The sequence below is a fragment of the Salmo trutta genome, chromosome 20 (assembly GCF_901001165.1).
Source record: "Salmo trutta chromosome 20, fSalTru1.1, whole genome shotgun sequence".
Lineage (NCBI taxonomy): Eukaryota > Metazoa > Chordata > Actinopteri > Salmoniformes > Salmonidae > Salmo > Salmo trutta.
In genome coordinates this window covers 42,634,719-42,656,899 of record NC_042976.1, presented here as the reverse complement: position 1 = coordinate 42,656,899, position 22,181 = coordinate 42,634,719, and the positions used below count along the sequence as shown (strand labels likewise).

General features: G+C 41.9%; 2 protein-coding genes across 2 annotated transcripts; both read right to left on the bottom strand.

Moving 5' to 3' along the window:
* Nucleotides 1–11,574: 11,574 nt before the first annotated feature.
* Nucleotides 11,575–16,693, bottom strand: LOC115156102 (protein FEV). Its single transcript, XM_029703402.1, has 3 exons — nt 14,695–16,693; nt 14,141–14,212; nt 11,575–13,659 (listed from the first exon to the last, which is right to left on the bottom strand). Exons 1-3 carry the CDS (start codon nt 14,741–14,743, stop codon nt 13,121–13,123), a joined length of 660 nt encoding a protein of 219 aa, XP_029559262.1. The 5' UTR covers nt 14,744–16,693; the 3' UTR covers nt 11,575–13,120.
* A 2,789-nt stretch (nt 16,694–19,482) lies between these two features.
* Nucleotides 19,483–21,834, bottom strand: LOC115156100 (beta-crystallin A2). Its single transcript, XM_029703401.1, has 5 exons — nt 21,768–21,834; nt 21,283–21,469; nt 20,383–20,524; nt 19,977–20,119; nt 19,483–19,726 (listed from the first exon to the last, which is right to left on the bottom strand). The coding sequence occupies exons 2-5, from the start codon at nt 21,438–21,440 to the stop codon at nt 19,579–19,581; spliced, it is 591 nt and encodes a 196-aa protein (XP_029559261.1). The 5' UTR covers nt 21,441–21,469; nt 21,768–21,834; the 3' UTR covers nt 19,483–19,578.
* Between the last annotated feature and the right edge of the window lie 347 nt (nt 21,835–22,181).

Sequence of the window (22,181 nt, the reverse complement as noted above, 5' to 3'; positions counted from 1 at the left end):
AAGTTTCCCCTTAGATAGGCCAGCTGCAAAGTAAAAAATGGCTGTATTGTACAAATGTAATTTAAGGTTAGCGTTAAGCATCAGGGTTAGAAGTGTGGTTAAGCTTAGAGTTAAGGTTAGGGTTAGGTTTAAAATCCGATTTTATGACGTTGTTGCTGTGCCATATAGTGACCACTCTGCAGAGCTGCCTCCAGATGAATGCAACATTTTCACTCCGATGATGTAGTACAAGGTCAAAGTATCTGTGCTTGAGCGTCATGTCTGTGAATAGTAAAATCATTCATGTCATCTTTAGATGGGTGTATTAATGTTGATTTATATATATTAGGTTTATATTTATCTTAAATGTTGTATTGACTGTAGTGAAAGCCCATATTTTGGTCTTTGTGCCACTGTGGTAGAGGTATGACTTCAAAGTAAAGTTCAACTAAATGGAAACTAAAGTGGAACAAGGAACATGAGGGATTACGGGCTATTCTTTTCACTTGCTATAACTGCCACTCCTAATCTGTTCAACAAGATTATACCTGATCCTGCGTGTAGTTGCAGTCTACTCGACTAGCTACAGTATGGGACACCACTCAACTGCAGCTATATTGACTGAGCTTAATCCACTTTAGCCCAGTTTACAGTGAATGGATCGAGGTAAAAGATCACGCTGTGGGTGGTAGAACACGTAGTTGTGAATGGTAGCTGAGGACACAGAGTCATGTTTACCATTGAGAGAGAAAGGTGCCTCCCTCTGCTGAAAATGTACGACAATGAATGACCAACTGACCAAGAATAGTGATCCCTGAATTTCAAAAACCTACACATTTATCTGTGTCCCTGTCCTTGTACTGCACCTTATGGATGATCAGAACTCAATTATTTGCTGGTGTCAAATCTAGGGAATACCGTGTCTGTTACGGGTGACGTTTAAAACAGTTTAGCCAGACTTTCCACGATTAATCCCATCACAGAGAGAATCTCTGTGTTTATGTAACACATGACAGTAGAGCGAAGGACACACAGGGAGGAGGCATCTTTCTTGATGAAACTGCTTACTTACATGTTATATATGCCATTTAGCAGACACTTTTATCCAACGCAATTTACAGTCATGCGTGAATACATTTTTTTGTATGGTTGGCCGCAGCAGGAATCAATCACACAACCTTGCATTGCAAGCGCCATGCTCTGCCAACTCAACCAGAGAGGACCACAGAGCCACGGAGAACCAATAACAAATGTATTTTTCTGGCTGCTCCTTATCTCTGTCAAGACTAGACAAAAGCGTTGCCGTTCACTGTATAAAGTATCACAGAACTCGATATACCAATGGTTCAATTTTATCCAGTCCTTGATTTGCAGTCACATATTTCCAGAAATGTGCAATAAATTGGCTCCAGGGTTTTAAAATCTCTCCTCGTCTGAGGCAGTTAAATGTAGAGCTTGTAGGTGTGGTGTGTGTGACTGAGCCCATTTGGATTAGCTTAATAATACCTCCCACCGGCTGCGAGTTAGAGTTAGTCAGTTACTGACTCGATCACTTCAAAACAACAGTCAGAGAACACTGACCCTTAACCCCTGGGATAACACCTCCTCACACACAAAGTACTGATGTACTCAACTCAGTGACCATCTGATTTATTTGAACAGTTTTACCAAGATGTCAATGGATGAAATTTGCATGAAATGGAGAAACATTGCCCATTTCTGAACTTTTCCATTTCTGAACTTTGGGGGAGACTTTGGGTTGAACTGGTGTATCCATTAGTGAAATCACAAGGGACTGAAATAAAACATTAATGTAAAATGTAATTTCTGGTTAAGAGGGTATAGACAGAGATAATGTCACATAAATACACTGCTCAAAAAAATAAAGGTAACACTAAAACAACACATCCTAGATCTGAATGAATGAAATAATCTTATTAAATACTTTTTTCTTTACATAGTTGAATGTGCTGACAACAAAATCACACAAAAATAATCAATGGAAATCCAATTTATCAACCCATGGAGGTCTGGATTTGGAGTCACACTCAAAATTAAAGTGGAAAACCACACTACAGGCTGATCCAACTTTGATGTAATGTCCTTAAAACAAGTCAAAATGAGGCTCAGTAGTGTGTGTGGCCTCCACGTGCCTGTATGACCACCCTACAAGACCTGGGCATGCTCCTGATGAGGTGGCGGATGGTCTCCTGAGAGATCTCCTCCCAGACCTGGACTAAAGCATCCGCCAACTCCTGGACAGTCTGTGGTGCAACGTGGCGTTGGTGGATGGAGCGAGACATGATGTCCCAGATGTGCTCAATTGGATTCAGGTCTGGGGAACGGGTGGGCCAGTCCATAGCATCAATGCCTTCCTCTTGCAGGAACTGCTGACACACTCCAGCCACATGAGGTCTAGCATTGTCTTTCATTAGGAGGAACCCAGGGCCAACCGCACCAGCATATGGTCTCACAAGGGGTCTGAGGATCTCATCTCGGTACCTAATGGCAGTCAGGCTACCTCTGGCGAGCACATGGAGGGCTGTGCGGCCCCCCAAAGAAATGCCACCCCACACCATGACTGACCCACCGCCAAACCGGTCATGCTGGAGGATGTTGCAGGCAGCAGAACGTTCTCCACGGCGTCTCCAGACTCTGTCACGTCTGTCACGTGCTCAGTGTGAACCTGCTTTCATCTGTGAAGGGCGCCAGTGGCGAATTTGCCAATCTTGGTGTTCTCTGGCAAATGCCAAACGTCCTGCACGGTGTTGGGCTGTAAGCACAACCCCCACCTGTGGACGTCGGGCCCTCATACCACCCTCATGGAGTCTGTTTCTGACCGTTTGAGCAGACACATGCACATTTGTGGCCTGCTGGAGGTCATTTTGCAGGGCTCTGGCAGTGCTCCTCCTGCTCCTCCTTGCACAAAGGCGGAGGTAGCGGTCCTGCTGCTGGGTTGTTGCCCTCCTACGGCCTCCTCCACGTCTCCTGATGTACTGGCCTGTCTCCTGGTAGCGCCTCCATGCTTTGGACACTACGCTGACAGACGCAGCAAACCTTCTTGCCACAGCTCGCATTGATGTGCCATCCTGGATGAGCTGCACTACCTGAGCCACTTGTGTGGGTTGTAGACTCCGTCTCATGCTACCACTAGAGTGAAAGCACCGCCAGCATTCAAAAGTGACCAAAACATCAGCCAGGAAGCATAGGAACTGAGAAGTGGTCTGTGGTCACCACCTGCAGAACCACTCCTTTATTGGGGGTGTCTTGCTAATTGCCTATAATTTCCACCTGTTGTCTATTCCATTTGCACAACAGCATGTGAAATTTATTGTCAATCAGTGTTGCTTCCTAAATGGACAGTTTGATTTCACAGAAGTGTGATTGACTTGGAGTTACATTGTGTTGTTTAAGTGTTCCCTTTATTTTTTTGAGCAGTGTATATTGTGCAATGATAAAAGAAATGCAGGTATATGAAGATAATACCTAATATCTCTGTTTAGTACATTGATCACATTGTAAACCTGTTCTTGTTTGCTGTACTTTCACATTCATGCTGTGTAAGCCCTGATCAGGGAAAACAATTCCCAATTCCCATCCTAAGACGGTGCCACGTTGAAAGTCACTGAGCTCTTCAGTAAGGCCAATCTACTGCCAATGTTTGTCCATGGAGATCGCATGGCTGTGTGCTCGGTTTAATACACCTGTCAGCAACGGGTGTGGATGAAATAGCCAAATCCACTAATTTGAAGGGGTGTTCCCATACTTTTGTGTATATATAGTGTTTTTAAAATAATGAATCTACCTTGCGGCTCTGTTTGAACAATTTGCACATTCAGATCAAAATTATTGTTAATTAATATCATCACACTTTTTGAGTTTATTTGCCCATGGGAAAAGTATATTTCGCCACCCCCAGTCCTTTTTCCACACAACTTCATTGTGTGGAAACTTAAAATTGTTGAATGAGTATCCTGTAAACAATAGATATTATATTCCTTCTCTTTTAGCCAGGTAAATACTGATTTGTCTTTTCTTATTATCTACTAAAGTCATTACAATTATAACTGGCTATACTTATTTCACCATTTACTATAATGAGATAAATAGAACTGAAAGTTTTATCTTAATATATGTTTGTAAACTTACCATTGAAGAGTACCATAATGATTGAGTGTCCATATAGTAGTACCATGATATTTGCACTGCTAAACCTCCAATTGTTTGTCACTATTCCACCCGCTGAAACTTCCCCCCATCCCAAGTTGGACTGTCGTCCCAGTGACTGGCAGACCTCCCCTGTCCACCTGGCTTCTAGGGCCTTTGAGCGATTGGGACCCATCGTTTAAAAAGGGCACACAGTGCCACCCACAGAACAGAAGCAGATTAACTGCCAAAAACATTTCCAACGCCCTCACCTCGATTGTATTGTATTCAGTTATTTAAACATATATATATATATATATATATATATACAGTACCAGTCAAAAGTTTGGACACACCTACTAATACTAAAGGGTTTTTCTTTATTTTACTATTTTCTACATTGTAGAATAATAGTGACGACATCAAAACCATGAAATAACACATATGGAATCATGTAGTAACAAAAAAACATTAAACAAATAAAAATAGATTTTAGATTCTTCAAAGTAGCCACCCTTTGCCTTTATGACAGCTTTGCACACTCTTGGCATTCTCTCAACCAGCTTCATTAGGAATGGTTTTCCAACAGTATTGAAGGAGTTCCCACATATGCTGAGCATTTGTTGGCTGCTTTTCCTTCACTGTGTGGTCCAACTCATCCCAAACCATCTCAAATGGGTTGAGGTCGAGTGATTGCGGAGGCCAGGTCATCTGATGCAACATTCCATCACTCTCCTTCTTGGTCAAATAGCTCTTACACAGCCTGGAGGTGTGCTGGGTCATTGTCCTGTTGAAAAACAAATGATAATCCCACTAAGAGCAAACCAAATGGGATCAAATCAGATCAAAGTCTATTTGTCACATACATATGGTTAGCAGATGTTAATGCGAGTGTAGCGAAATGCTTCTGCTTCTAGTTCCGACAGTGCAGTAATATCTTACAAGTAATCCAACAATTCCCCAACAACTACCTAATACACACACATCTAAAGGGGTGAATGAGAATATGTACAGGTAAGTATATGGATGAGCGATGGCCGAGCGGCATAGGCAAGGTGCAATAGATGGTATAAAATACAGTATATAAATGTGATATGAGTAATGTAAGATATGTAAACATGATTAAAGTGGCATTATTTAGAGTGCATTGTATAAAGTGACTGGTGATCCATTTATTAAAGTGGCCAGTGATTGGGTCTCAATGTAGGCAGCAGCCTCTCTGAGTAAGTGATTACTATTTAGCAGTCTGATGGCCTTGAGATAGAAGCTGTTTTTCAGTCTCTCTTGTACTGACCTCGCCTTCTGGATGGTAGCGGTGTGAACAGGCAGTGACTCGGGTAGTTGATGTCCTTGATGATCTTTTTGGCCTTCCTGTGACATCGGGTGCGGTAGGTGTCATGGAGGGCAGGTAGTTTGCCCCAAGTGATGCGTTGTGCAGACCGCACCACCCTCTGGAGAGCCTTGTGGTTGAGGGCGGTGCAGTTGTCGTACCAGGCTGTGATACAGCCCGACAGGATGCTCTCGAATGTGCATCTGTAAAAGTTTTTCAGGGTTTTGGGTGACAAGCCAAATTTCTTCAGCCTCCTGACGTTGAAGAGGCTCTGTTGTGCCTTGTTCACCACACTGTCTGTGTGAGTGGTCCATTTTACTTTGTCTGTGATGTGTACGCTGAGGAACATAAAACTTTTCACCTTCTCCACTGCTGTCCCTTCGATGTGGATGGGGGGGTGCTCCCTCTGCTGTTTCCTGAAGTCCACGATCATCTCCTTTGTTTTGTTGACTTTGAGTGAGAGGTTGTGTTCCTGACACCACACTCTGAGTGCCCTCACCTCCTCCTGTAGGCTGTCTCGTTGTCGTTGTTGGTAATCAAGCCCACTACTGTTGAGTTGGAGGTGTGCATGGCCACACTATCATGGGTGAACAAGGAGTACAAGAGGGGGCTGAGCACGCACCCTTGTGGGGCCCCAGTATTGAGGTTCAGCGAAGTGGAGTTGTTGTTTCCTACCTTCACCACCTGGGGGTGGCCCGTCAGAAAGTCCAGGACCCAATTGTACAGGGCGGGGTTGAGACCCAGGGCCTCCAGCTTGATGATGAGCTTGTAGGGTACTACGGTGTTGAATGCTGAGCTGTAGTCAATGAACAGCATTCTTACTTAATTATTATTACTAATTATTTTGTCCAGATGGGATAGGGCATTGTGCAGTGTGATGGCGATTGTGTCATCTGTGGACCTGTTGGGGCGGTATGCAAACTGAAGTGGGTCTAGGGTGACCTGTAAGGTGGAGGTGATATGATCCTTGACTAGTCTCTCAAAGCACTTCATGATGACAGAAGTGAGTGCTACGGGCGGTAGTCATTTAGTTCAGTTATCTTTGCCTTTTTGGGTACAGGAACAATGGTAGCCATCTTGAAGCATGTGGGGACAACAGACTGGGATAGGGAGTGATTGAATATGTCCTTAAACACACCAGCCAGCTGGTCTGCGCATGCTTTGAGGATACGGCTAGGGATGCTGTCTGGGCCAGCAGCCTTGGCGAGGGTTGACACGTTTAAATGTTTTACATCAGCCACGGAGAAGGAGGAGGGGGGGAGCAGTCCTTGTTAGCGGGCCGCGACGGTGGCACTGTATTATCCTCAAAGCAGGCAAAGAAGGTGTTTAGTTTGTCTGGAAGCGTGAAGTCGGTGTCCGTGACGTGGCTGGATTTATATTCATAGTCCGTGCTTTCCTGTAGACCCTGCCACATACGTCTCGTGTCTGAGCCGTTGAATTGCGACTCCACCTTGTCTCTGTACTGGCATTTTGCTTGTTTGATTGCCTTGCGGAGGGAATAGCTACACTGTTTATATTTAGACATATTCCCAGACCTCTTTCTATGGTTAAATGCGGTGGATCGCGCTTTCATTTTTGTGCGAATGCCGCCATCCATCCACAGTTTATGGTTAGGGTAGGTTTTAATAGTCACAGTGGGTACAACATCTCCAATGCACTTCTTTATAAATGCACTCACCGAGTCAGCGTATAGGTCGATGTGGTTCTCTGAGGCTGACCAGATCAAAACAATCTTGAAGCGTGGCTTCCGATTGGTTGGACTAGCGTTGAATGGTTCTCGTCACTGGTACATCCTGTTTGAGTTTCTGCCTATGAGAGGGGAGGAGAAAGATTGCGTCGTGGTCAGATTTGCCGAAGGGAGGGTGGAGGAGGGCTTTGTATACATTGCGGAAGTTAGAGTAGCAGTGGTTGAGGGTATTGAGCATGTGCGTAGCGCAATCAATATGCTGGAAGAATTTAGGTAGACTTGTTCTCAAATTTGCTTTGTTAAAATCTCCAGCTACAATAAATGCAGCCTCAGGATGTATGGTTTCCAGTTTGCATATAGTCCAGTGAAGTTCCTTGATGGCCGACGAGGTGTCTGCTTGAGGGGGAATGTACACAGCTGTGCCTATAACTAACGAGAATTCTCTTGGTAGGTAAAATGGCCGGCTCTTGATTGTACGGAATTCTAGATCGGGTGAGCAGAAGGACTTGGGTTCCTGTATGTTGTTATGATTACACCATGAGGCGTTAATCTGTATCATAAAGCATACACCCCCGCCCTTCCTTTTCCCAGAGAGGTGTTTAGCTCTGTCGGCGCGATGCATGGAGAAGCCCGGTGGCTGAACGATTCCGACAGCAAATCCCAAGAGAGCCATGTTTCCGTAAAACATAGAATGTTAGAATCTCTGATGTCTCTCTGGAAGGCAACCCTTGCTCAAATTTCGTCTACCTTGTTGTCAAGAGACTGGAAATTGGCTAGTAGTATACTCGGGAGTGGTGTGCGATGTGCACTTTTACGGAGCCTGGCCAGGTGGCCACTTCGTAGGATGGCGTATCACTGCAGAATACTGTGTTAGCCATGCTGATTAAGTGTGCCTTGAATTCTAAATAAATAACTGACAGTGTCACCAGCAAAGTACCCCCACACCATCACACCTCTTCCTCCATGCTTCACGGTGGGAACCACACAAAGAAATAATAAGTTCATTAGGAGACTGTGTGAATCAGGCCTTTGCTGCAAAGAAACCACTACTAAAGGACAACAATATGTAACGGATTGGCAGTCGTGCTGAAGGAATGAGGCACAGGAAGCAGCGAGCACAGGGTAGTGGCGTATTTAATTTACACTCACTCATCAAACAAAATATTCCCAAACACAGGGGAGAAAATACACACAGCGTAAAATAGCGCCGACACGAACATGAGCCGTCACAATAGAAATAATCCCGCACAACACGGAAGCGGACCGGCTAACATAAATAGCCCCGCTAATTAACCAAACTAAACACAGGTGCACAAAACCAAAATCAAATCAAATCAAATGTATTTATATAGCCCTTCGTACATCAGCTGAAATTTCAAAGTGCTGTACAGAAACCCAGCCTAAAACCCCAAACAGCAAGCAATGCATGTGAAAGAAGCACGGTGGCTAGGAAAAACAAAAAGAAGGGAAAACCAAAAAGGGAATCAGTTGTAGCTAATAGGGTGGTGACGACGACCGCCGAGCGCCACCCGAGCAGGAGGGGGCGCCACCGTCGGTGGGAATCGTGACACAATAATAAGAAGGGACTTGCTAGAGCCAAGAAACACAAGCAATGGACTTTAGACCTGTGGAAATCTGTCATTTGGACTGATGAATCCAAATTTGAGATTTTTGTTTCCAACTAAAAAATCTCAAATTGGTTGGAACCAAAAATCTCAAATTTGATTTTGACATGTGTCTGTTACTTGAACTCTGTGACTCATTTATTTGGGCTGCAATTTCTGAGGCTGGTAACTCTAATGAACTTATCCTCTGCAGCAGAGGTAACTCTGGGTCTTCCTTTCCTGTGGCGGTCCTCATGAGAGCCTGTTTCATCATAGCGCTTGATGGTTTTTGTGACTGCACTTGAAGAACTTTCAAAGTTATAGACATTTTCTGGATTGACTGACCTGTCTAAAAGTAATGATAGACTGTAATTTATCTTTGCTTATGTAAGGGGTGCGTACTGGCGGCAGAGAAGTCAGGCGCAGGAGAATAAAAACTGTGTTTCCAACGGCGCAGTTTAATAATAAAAACCACCGGAAAACAGAACAATCAATAAATGGGTACAAAACCTATCGCACAACAGACATAACGTGCACAAGCACTTACAATAAACAATACCGGATAAGGACATGGGGGGGAACAGAGGCTTAAATACACAACATGTAATGATGGAATTGAAACCAGGTGTGTGGGAAGACAAGACAAAACAAATGGAAAATGAAAAGTGGATCAATGATGGCTAGAAGACCGGCACCGCCGAACACCGCCCGAACAAGGGGAGGAACCAACTTCGGCGGAAGTCGTGACACCTTATTTGAGCAGTTATTGCCATAATATGGACTTAGCCTTATTTGATAAAAGACCATCTTCTGTATAACATTTTTGACATGCGTTTTTCAGGATTTTTTTGTTGTTATTCTGTCTCTCACTGTTCAAATAAACCTACCATTAAAATTATAGACTGGTCATTTCTTTGTCAGTGGGCAAACGTACAAAATCAGCAGGGGATCAAATACTTTTTTCCCTCACTGTACATATCTTGCTTGTGCTCTTCTTTTAATCTTTTGAAAGTGAATGTCATTGTTATAGGGATATTTTCTATAAGTGTTCTATAGTGTGAGAACAAGAATAGAGAGAAACTGAGATCACGCCTTGCCCTCTGTTGGTCTGGCAATGTGCAGACAGAGGGAGAGGAGACAGGGTATTTGAAATGTGTCTGGTGTTTCGAGCACTGCCTGCCTGACGTCAATAGAGGAAAGGGTCCCTGGTGGCTCTATTGATATGCAGGTCACACACACATACACTGCCGTGTTCTTATCAGCCTCCTCACAATATGCAACCATGCAGGAGGCATTCTCCGTCTATGACTTCAAATTGGCTCCACAGACAACGAGTGAATAGTTGTTTCTCTGCATCTCAAACCACTTGCCTGACAGCACTGCATGTCTAGATGTAGGTTAATGTTACATAGGAGCTTATGTGAAGTAATTATTTACCAAATTCAAGCAATCTGAAAGGCATGTAGACCCGTACCATCAATATACTGTAGTTACTCCACAATAATAACCTAAATGACAGAGTGAAAAGAATGGAGCCTGTACAGAATAAAAATATTCCAAAACATGCATCCTGTTTGCAACAAGACACTAAAGTAATACTGCAAAAATAATGTGGCAAAGCAATTCACTTTTTGTCCTGAATACAAAGTGATATGTTTGGGGCAAATCCAATTTAACACATTACTGAATACCACTCTCCATATTTTCAAGCATAATAGAGGCTGTATCATGTTATGGGTATGCTTGTAATCGTTAAGGACTGGGGAGTTTTTCGGGATAAAAAGAAATGGAATGAAGCTAAGCACAAGCAAACTCCTAGAGGAACATCTGGTTCAGTCTGCTTTCTACTAGACACTGGGAGATGAATTCAGCTTTCAGCAGGACAATAACCTAAAACACAAGGCCAAATCTAGACAGGAGTTGATTACCACGAAGACAGTGAATTTTCCTTACTGGCCGAGTTACAGTTTTGACTTAAATCTGCTTGAAAATCTATAGCAAGACCTGAAAATGCTTGTCTAGCAATGATCAACAACCAATTTGACAGAGCTTGAAGAATTTTGAAAAGGATAATGGGCAAATGTTATGCAATCCAGGTGAGGAAAGCTCTTAGAGACTTGCCCAGAAAGACTCACATCTGCCAAATAGGATTTTAACATGTATCGACTCAGGGGGTTGAATACTTATCTAATCAAGACATACAGTATTAGTGTTTTATTTTTCGTTATTTTTTTTTACATTAGAGTATTGTGTGTTGTTTTTTGACAAAAAAAAAGACAATTGAATCCATCATAATCCTACTTTGTACAAAAACAAAATGTGGACAATGTCAAGGGGTGTGAATGCTTTCTGAAGGCACTGTAAGTGTGTCCAATGACCTGATCCACAGCAATGAAGGTGAAAACATATTTTGAAATAGCCCTACTTCATTTTTGTCTAGATTTAAAGTAACACAAAACGTTTCTCCCACAAAACAGAATAGCACATGGAACAGTGGGTCATGTTTTTAAATGTAGATCAGTCCAATTGTCAGTAATGTTATGGAAACGGTATGACGCCGCGCCCCTGTGCGGCTTAAAATAATGTAGGTCTAATAATACGTCACCATAAGATCATCAACCAAGCTGAGAGCGAAAGATGTGTTGCGCACTTGAAAAAATGATCTGCAAATTCTAAATTCCCAAAATGTTCATACATTCTGTGATAATTCTGCAAAAATAAAATGCATGTAAAATAACATGCTAAATTCACAAAATGTTACAAATCTAGGCTACAATAGGCCTAATAGCATGCGTGCCTAAACCTTAACAAATGACAGACAACCAATGTACAAATGACACTCGATTTATTCAATAACATGATCATTTTATAGGCTACAGTAGGCTAACAACAAAAGAACGAATATGATGTAATGGAATAGGTACATGTGAAGAGTTTCATTCCATAACGTTATATAGACCTACCCATTTTCAGAAATGTTGGTAAATTAGCTTTTATCGTTTAAACAAATGATGAAAGAGGTTAGTGGGTTTATTCACTATCTAATCATGGCATGGGGTTGTTCAATGACAGATATGTATTTGTTTAAAATCTATCACTTGATGGTTTCATTTCATAGAGACAAATAATTACGTGTTTTTCAAAATGCTACATATGCGCCTCACTCTCAGAGAAATAGGTAGTACTGCTAGGTTTTAGAGAGTCAAATGTAACAAGTAACACACATGTTTATAAAGAAATGTACAAATGATAGATTTAGGACACAATATACATATTTTTTAAATCAACTTTTTTTCATACAGTAATATGAGATCTGTATGTAAAACAATTAGCCTACATTTGACATTTTACAGGATATGAACAATCCATTCCAGCTAAACAATGGATGTATAACATTTTGCAAAAAAAGTCTAACAATCATACACAAGAAAATCTGAGAACAGTAATATTTTACACATAAATTAAGATACCCATAGGCAATCATTTCCGATGAGAAACACAAATTTGAAAAATTGGTGGATATAGCTTTTTTGGAAAAATGTGGCTACAATTTCAAAGATCATTTCTAAGAGGTTTTAAGTGTTCATCGAACAATCTATGTATTTATTTCCGTGCATAAAAATGTCGAATCTGTGTGTCAAATATCAAAATAGGCTATAAGGAAAACGTATGAAAACGAAAAGGCAAACCCTTTTGTTGTCGTAACTAGTAGACACCTGCACTGCATTGTAAACTGCCCGTGTAGGCTACATCTACATAACGATGGCTATTTAAAGTGACGATATATCTTTACGTCCATAATGTTTTTAGAGTCGCAGTAATATCTCTACTTTGAAAAGTACACTGCAAGCTTATTTGAGATCAAAACAGTATTTATATGCCTAATTAATAGCCACCTGGTGGCGGTAGAAGCCAGACAATCTCTTGGAGACACCAGGGATGCGTTCAGTAGGACGCAACATTTTGCAACGTCCAGGTAGCGAAAACATGCATCTCTGGCATGTAGAATAAGGAAATTACGTCGGCTCTATTTGTAGTATTTCTATCTGCAACGTTCGAGAACGTTTTCGTAATGTCTTATCAACGAGAGAAAAATAGCCAAGAAAATGGTTCTTAATCTAGATTTTGTTTGATATAGGCTTCATATCTTTAAAAAAACAAAAAAACATGTGATTAAATGTGTTACTTTCCATAAATGTTTAATGATTTTCCCATAGGCCCATTTATTTGTTGTTGTTTTTTAAATGTTGGTCCACAAGACAACATTTCAAGAGGGAAAATCATAATTCAGAGGCCTCATTTAAAAAGGCGCGCTACCATTGTGAATTATGATTAGGCCTTTTTAAACTACATTATTTGTAGAGTTAATAGGAGTCAATTGTAGTGGTTATTGATATTATTCAGGTTGTTGATGTTGTTGACGCAACTGATGTGCGAGGCAGACACAGAACCAAACGGTCCCGGGGGTTGGAGGTTGTGACTGTGGTAGAGAGTCGGTGGCGACCCCGGCCAATACGAGAATCCAGACGAACCGACGCCTGGACCAACCAGGTTCAGCTTTGAAATCCCTGAAAAGGGAATGGGGGCAAAATTACTCTGGAATTTATAAAGAGCTTGCTCCGTTGATGAGGGTTGACAAACCTGAGCCAACCCGTGAAAGTCGAACTTGTAAGCATATCGCTTCCCATGGACCTTTGTCATTATGTTTTTGTCATAGTAGTAGCGCAATGCGCGGCTGAGTTTGTCGTAGTTCATGTTGGGCTTGCTTTTGCGCTCGCCCCATCGCCGTGCCACCTCATCGGGTTCAATTAGCTTGAATTCTCCATTCGTCCCTTCCCAGGCGATGCAGGACATGTTGGCGCTGTCTGACAGGAGTTCGAGGAGAAACTGCCATAGCTGAATCTGTCCACTGCCTATTCAAAAGAACACATAATAGTAGACATTTGTGACGGTGACAATACAGGAAAATAAGCATTCATCCTTTGATAGGCTATTTGAAAAATGGATTTAACTTGATTTGCAAAATAAGTGGCCAATTACGCATAAAATAAACATGTCGATAACCTATCAGTAGTTGGACAACAATTTGGTTAAATTTCCGCAATGTCTATGTCTTACAGTTACAAAAGCACGAAAAAAATTGTGCCCAGTTCACAAACAACCCAATGACGTGTTTATTGTCCACTCTTGTAAAACCCTTTTTTTTAAGCGTGTTATCATTTTCTTTCATGTGATTAATTATCTCTAATCCAATCAATGGCAGTGCTTCTATGGACGGTAGATTATTACAATTATTAAAAGGTAAAGCTTATATTAATTGATAAAAATGCTCTGAATGCCTATAATGCTGGGTTGGGATGCATATAATAAATACAAATTTAAACCGTTTCTTACCTTTTTGCACTCCTGTGTTTATGGGACTCCAGGATGCACCTTTGCTTTCTTTCAACAGATTTTCTGTTGGATCTGCAATAGACCGGTTATTAACACAAATACATATGTTATTAAACCAATATTATTAGAAAATATAGCATATATTAATGTAAAATAAGTTTTCGTTGCAAAATTATGTTAAAATACAATAAAACATTAGACAATTCTGTAAACTATATCCTTATTCCACGTTGAAATATCTATATTCAGATTTGAAAATATTATAAAAAGCCTTTAAAAGCTATGGTTTCATTTTATAATCTAGTCTCTAACTAATCCTCGGTTTTCTAATATTTGTGGTTTCTTCCTCCAAGCTTTACGGCTGAAGCCAGGAAACGCGTTCAGGAAAGAGGATATCCGATTTCCGACAAAAGAGGAGACGGGTTATAGATTGAAAAGGCAGAGCAATCGCTAGCTAGAAGCAGAATCACTACCCAAGGAATAAAGACCATTTCCCTCATCTGAATAGCCTATAAAGAAATTATATTACAAATGTCACGTACAAAAGCACGAACCTGAGAGATACATGTTAAACATAAGGTTTCCTCCGCAGTTCTGTCTCATTGTAGCTGTTGTTCAAGAAAGGGTTGGATTTCATTCGGGCAAAGATTTTTATTAAACTTTATCTCATAACTGTGATCTGGAATAAATGTGGGACAGATTGAAGTTTCCAGGCAACTGTCACAAACCCCATCTCTGAGACAATATTCAGACAGCAATTTCCTCTGGTGCATTGCTTTAATTAAAAGAGCAATTTGCCTCTGTCATCTCTCCCCGGTCTCCACAATAAAAAGATCCGAGAGAAATTCGGTCTTATCAATCCACCATCAGGGTTTAATAAAGTTTCCGCGTTAAGATCAGAGTTTCTATGGAGAATTGAAGTGTTTGACATGGAAAACCAGTTCAGATCCCCTCTCTTTTCCGCCTCTTTACCTCTTTGCAAACACAGAGGCCTATTTCATGTATGAAAATAATATTGACCTTAAAAACACGCCTCAATGAACCTGGGAAAACAAGAAAAATGTATCACCGACCTTATGTTTATAGGTATAAGGCTATGTACAATCGGAGTGTAATGAGGCTAAATCTAAAACAATATCTTAAATTAGGTTTATCGATGTAAAGCCACGAGAGAACAATTCTCTATTAATCAAAAGCAATCCTGCGAAGACGAGCGTCCAAGCTACCTCACAAGACCCCATCCATGATCCACAAAAGACCATTAGCCTAATAATAGCACAACAATAACAACAATAGGCCTAATAATAATAATATAAGGAATCATACTCAGAACCATACCCATTATCAGGATCATAATAGGCCTAATAATACAGAGGCTCGGTATAATAATAAGAAATAATAATTCTAATAATAATAATAATGTATTTTCTTTATTAAGATTTTCCTTGAAATTCAATAACTGCCTCCATATAAAAGTGGCCTAGTCCTAGCCTAAGGAATATGAAGAAAAGTACACTGTGGAAAGATAACGTTAATGAGATCAGCTGTGAAAATATTCAGTGAGTACGTGTAATAAAACGGGAATGACAGTCAAACAGTATTTAAGGCAAACACTTTATTAGCTGTCATATGCCATGGACATGCAAAATGTACAGCAAATTGTAGATTTTGTAGATGTTTTATGCTACTTTTACCAACTTAATAATACGTATTTCTAATCACAACACAGGACAATAATTAAATAAAACATAATAAACATAAGATATTCCATTTCTTGTAAATCAACATGCATTGATGCAAATGTCATATCTTCACGAAAATGTGTTATCAAGTCATAGTTGTCCAAGGCAAAGATAACAGGAGCAAACGATATGAGACCAGAGAGTATGTATGTGACTGCTAAGCAAGGCTATTATATGACTCATAGGGTAGGCGATTATATTCCACGTCCCCACCACGCCTCTCCCTCCACGCGTTCCGCTGCTGCTGCTCAGAAGAGTTGTGTCTGGCGTCCCAGACTTGCTTTAGCTGCCTGAGTCTTTAAACAGGTCGCAGGCAACTTAAAACAAGCCTCGAATGCTAGATCATTTTCGAAAGGTTTGAATTAAATATTATTGTCCCATTCTGGTGTGTTCCAAGTTATAGTTTCAGTTTTGATGTCTATATAGTGTCCTTATAGTTTCAAATGAATATTTGTCAATTCAAACAAACGATAGGTTCTAAAACACTTCAGGTCGATTCATAATTTGACACCTGTGCGCATAAATCATTTTGTCAGTGGTGGTAGTTATGCACGAATCTCAAATTAGGATTCCACCCTTCAATAACACTTTACATAAGGTCTATTGACTGTAAAGCAATCCCACAGAAATACATATATAATTGTATACATCTGATTACAAAATGAGACCATTCCAATGTGCGCACAGTAAATCGATGGTGAGAAGCCAAGACAAGTGCAGTGCCTCCTGCATTTAAAATAATTCCCAACTCGTTCACAGGCAAAGAGAGTGCTAGGCTACCTAAAAACTATTTATATCTTCTCTTACTCATCGTTGGACTTACCAGTTTTAGGGATTGAAACACAAGCAACACTGGCCTAACCTATTCCCCCACCATCCGAAACGACTGCCAAGCTCCTCTGTACTGTGCGGCCGTTTTAATCAGTCAGGATAGAAATGTGTATTTGGGAAAGGTGTGTATAGTTGAACATTTATTAAAAGATCCTGGACTGGGTGTGGGCCTGTGTCTTTTACCGGTCTGCGGTTCATGAGCAAGTCTCAGGGTGTGTAGGCTAACGCGGAATTGAATGTCCTGGACCTGAACTGTCAGACGACACAGCAAACAAACATTCAATAAGGATGTAGCAAGTGTGATTTAAAACGTAATCCGGTTCAAGAAAACATGCATATATTATACACAACTTGGCAAATGTGTTAGCAGTATCATGCAATGGCAGTCTCAGCAATAGCCTGACCCTACATAGTGGGGCTATCCCCCAATTAAAATAGTTTATTTGGTCTTAAATTAGTTTGTCATGGCTGCAGTGGTCAGCACCTTGGACAACTCACATTGTCTGCGCGAACCTTCTGCCTTCATGTAACGGCTGTTGAATGGAGTAGACCAAGGCGCAGTGTGGTTAGTGCTCATCTTTGTAATTTAATGAAAAAAGAGAACACTTTACAAAAGACAACAGCCAAACAGTTCTGTCAGGTAACAAATGACTAAACAGAAAATAACCACCCACAAAACCCAAAGGAAAACAGGCTGCCTAAGTATGGCTCCCAATCAGCAACAACGATATACAGCTGTCCCTGATTGAGAGCCATACCCGGCCGAAACAAAGAAATACCAAACATAGAAAAAATGACATAGAATGCCCACCCCAACTCACGCCCTGACCAACCCAAATAGAGACATAAAAGGATCTCTAAGGTCAGGGCGTGACACTTCATTCATTCATATGATTGTTGTTGAGTGAACCATACACTACATGGCCAACAGTATGCAGACTTCTGCTCGTTGAACATCTAATTTCAAAATCATGGGCATTAATATGGAGTTGGACCCCCCCTTTGCTGCTATAACAGCCTCCACTCTTCTGGGAAGGCTTTCCACTAGAAGTTGGAAAATAGCTGCGGGGACTTGCTTCCATTCAGCCACAAGAGCATTAGTGAGGTCGGGCACTGATGTTGGGCAGTTAGGCCTGGCTCGCAGTCTGCGTTCCAATTCATCCCAAAGGTGTTCGATGGGGTTGAGGTCAGGGCTCTGTGCAGGCCAGTCAAGTTCTTCCACACCAATCTAGACAAACCATTTTTGTATGGACCTTGCTGTGTGCACAGGGGTATTGTCATGCTGAAACAGGAAAGGGCCTTCCCCAAACTGTTGCCACAAAGTTGGAAGCACAGAATCGTCTAGAATGTTGTTGTATGCTGTAGCGTTATGACTTCCCTTCACTGGAACTGAGGGGCCTAGCCCAAACCATGAAAAACTGCCCCAGACCATTATTCCTCCTTCACCAAACTTTACAGTTGGCACTATGCATTGGGACAGGTAGCGTTCTCCTGGCATCTGCCAAACCCAGATTTGTCTTTCGGACTGCCAGATAGTGAAGCGTGATTCATTGCTCCAGAGAACGCGTTTCCACTTCTCCAGAGTCCAATGGCGGTGAGCTTTACACCACTCAAACCGGCGCTTGGCATTGCTCGTGGTGATCTTAGGCTTGTGTGCGGCTGCTTGGCCATGGAAACCCATTTCATGAAGCTCCCGGCGAACGTTGCTTCCAGAGGCAGTTAGGAACTCAGTAGTGAGTGTTGCAACCAAGGACAGATTCTTTTTGTGTGCTATGCGCTTCAGGACTTGGCGATCCATTTCTGTGAGCTTGTGTGGCCTACCACACAAGCCGTTGTTGCTCCTACATGTTTCCACTTCACAATAACAGCACTTACAGTTAGCCTGGGCAGCTCTAGCAAGGCAGAAATTTGACGAACTGACTTGTAGGAAAGGTGGCATCCTATGACGGTGCCACGTTGAAAGTCACTGAGCTCTTTAGTATGGGCCATTGTACTGCCTGTGTTTGTCTGTGGAGATTGTATGGCTGTGTGCTCGATTTTATACACCTGTCAGCAATGGGTGTGGCTGAACTAGCCGAATCCACTCATTTGAAGGGGTGTCTATATACTTTTGGGCATGTAGTGTAGGTTATTTCAAGGCATAAGCACAGAAACATATTGTTCATTTCTTTGTTCTTTTTTAAAAACATATTTGAAAGGTATTTTCAAGTTTTATTGATAGCCTACCTTTAGGGCAGAGAGGGATATAGCAGAGAACGCGAGTGGCGTTGCTGGGGATCAATCCATTGCCTCCAGGGGCATGTATGTGGCATATATTGTCGATTTCATTTGGTAAAATTTTATGGCTCTTTTGATTTGTTGTCACAGTAAAAGAAAGGTGATCCTTTGACTCCCCAGTTTAGCCCCCAACCCCTCTTTTTTTGTATTGGCTTCATGGTAGGCTACTACAAAACACAACATTGCAATAACAAATGGTGGAAACAATAGTGATCTCTTGCTTTTATTTATTGGAAATAAGATACAATCTGACAAGAACAATATACATCCTATCCGAACAGAAAGGTGGTATTTACCCTGGTTTATGTATTGATGTATTTGTCATATCATGAAATGCCTTTGGGATTCACTTGTGTTGGAGTATACAGCTAGCCGCTGTGGCAATGGGTTGTTAAGACTCTACCGCGGGCTTTTAAACAGATACATAGCTAGCTATATGTCCTGATCAAGAGTCCGTTTTTTTTAAAGCAAGGAATTGCCACAAGCACTCTGTTTCCGTAGTTTGAATAAAGCCTTTATTGCCTAATTTAATACATGTCATGGCATGGTCAGTACATGGTAGCCGCTGGAGGATAGTGTCAGGTGGACTTAGTGCTGGATTCTGCGGATAGACTGGACCTGGTTGGTGTGAGCCTGAGTGCTGTACTCATTGTAGTGTCTGTACTCTCCCTGGTGTCTGTCTCTCTCCAGGATGTACTGGTAGCCACGGTAACCGGGGAACTGATAGGCCACCCAGCTGTAAAGAGAAGGGCACATGTTGTTCACTTGATAATTTTTCTAATGGGACTCAATCACAGAAAATATATGAGGCTGCTATGTAGGTAATATGTGACCGGATGCAGTCCTAAGCTGTTGTGAAATGCACAAAACCAATCGTCTTGGAAAGTAATGGGTGATTATGTCTTTGTCAATGTTAGTTACGTATCAGAGCCTAGAGTGTTTGTAACGAAAGCATATATAGGTTACAGAAATAAGAGAAGACTTACGCTCCGGAGTTGACTTTAATTGAGGGAACCTCCTTGCTGCACCAGCCCATAGCCTGTAGAGAGGGGTAGTCATCGCACATCTCGAACTTGCGTCCCTGGAAGTCTTCGCACTCGTACAGAGTCACCTTGCTGTCACTGTGGTTCTGTTGATAGAGGTGCAGGAGCCATGATTCGTTTTCATATGGCCTCATCATATTTTAGAGATTTTGGGGGAAAAATCCAAAACGGATGGATTTGAGAATTGTGGTATGACGGTACTATGATACAATATAAACACAAGCATCATATGGGACTATATTAACCTTTAATAAAACACGATTACTATTACTGTGCTTCATTCCTAAATATGCTTCAGACGGGTGCTTTTCTTTATCCTTGAAATGACATGTGTGTGGGAGGAACTTACAGCACACTTAATAGGTCTGAAGGAAAGCATGTGCTCGGTTCTGTAGCTGCTGTTTCCGCTCCAAGCCTCGTAACGGGGGTAGTCTCCCTTCTCAAGGATGAACTGCTGGCCCTGGAACTCGGGGTACTCAAAACCCACCCAGCTAAACGACAGTCAGGGAGAAAGAGGGGAGGAGAAAGAAAGAGAGAAAGAGAGAAAATAGAGTGTCAGGTTAGTTAACAAAAGTGCAACGCCCCATGGCACAGAGCGCTGTGTTGATTACAGGACAAAGGGCCAAAGTAAACACCACATGCTGCATCTTTGGACCATTATCAGATCGCCAGTCAGCCGCTTGAACAGAACACAAGGCAGGCAGCTGGGACTCAATGGAGATTACAACAGTAGCCTACTTTGACTGACTGACAGAAACAAAACAACGGGCTACATTTAAGGTTAACAACGCGCACAAATCGATTATCTCATGTACTGCGTTCAGCTATAACATTTGGTCCAAACAATGTAAAAATGATACATAAACTATATTGCACACAGATTGCCCAAATCAGGCTATCAAGTGTTGAGTGGACATGATAGTGATAACGAAACGTAGCATTGTCATACCAAGCTTTGCTTATCAACTGAGGGCAGGTTCACAACAGTACAGTACAACTGCAATGTAGAATATAATATTCAAGTATACATTAGCTTCTGAGAGGAACTAAGGCTAGAAATGAATGTTACCATGACCATATTTCTCACTTTCTACTCAAACACAACCTATGAGCTAAAAACCCTCAAAACCATTGATTGACCAAACAACATCCATGGGTCTAATATAGTAATACTACATCACTACTCTACCAGTAATGTAGTACAGCTCCTCTGTTTTAGGCTGGTGTAGACATCCAAAGAGAGACTTACGGTCCATTCTCGACCTTGATGGAGCGGATCTTTTGGAATCCCCTCTCCATGATGTTCTGACACTCCAGCAGGAACTCACAACGCTTGCCCTGGAAGTTCTCCTCCTCCCAGACAGTGATCTTGAACTGGCCCATCTGCTCCATCTGCTGAGTGTTCATGGTTGCTATTTCCACCGTGAGGTTGCTCTCTACCAAACGGGGACAAGGAAGACCAGAGATGAGGAAACTAGGCTAAAACGGAGAGCTTCACTCTGGGTTCTCTGGTAGCTAGCTATACATGAAAGTGAACATTGATTCCTGAGCAAGGTGCGAAGCACCAAACAACTCATGTTGAATGAGTTGAGCTCTCAGTTTGCACTGGGGAAATATCAGATACAATTATCAAATATATATCTCCCATATTGGATGTAATCAATCCCACTGGTTGGTTCGCCGATGCACAGGAATCAGATGTTCACATTCTACCTAAGTTGTGTGAATACTTACAGAGTACTGAGGTGGAACAGATCCAGTGTAACAATGTCGAGTCCTAGGCCCTCACTTCTGTTTTTATACTACCAAGCCCCTCGTTTACTGCCGCTTTCGCACAAGCCTTGCATACTCAGCAGCGGCAGGCTGAAAGCGTGCATTAGTCCACACCATTGTGGAGGCTCCAGAGGCCCATTGTGGGAAGCTTAGATTCACTGACTCATCAAAATTGCACCCAGAGCCTGTGCCTGCCTGATGAACCGGCCACAATAGCAACACACTGACACGACAGTTTGATTGGAAATTGGGGATAATGGCAGCATTCTTGGAGATTAACCCCAGAGGTGGGTACAAGGGCACCAATATATGGTTGCCTCTACCCATGCCAACGCACAGCACCCAACATGGCACCACTGTCATCTCTCATTGGAA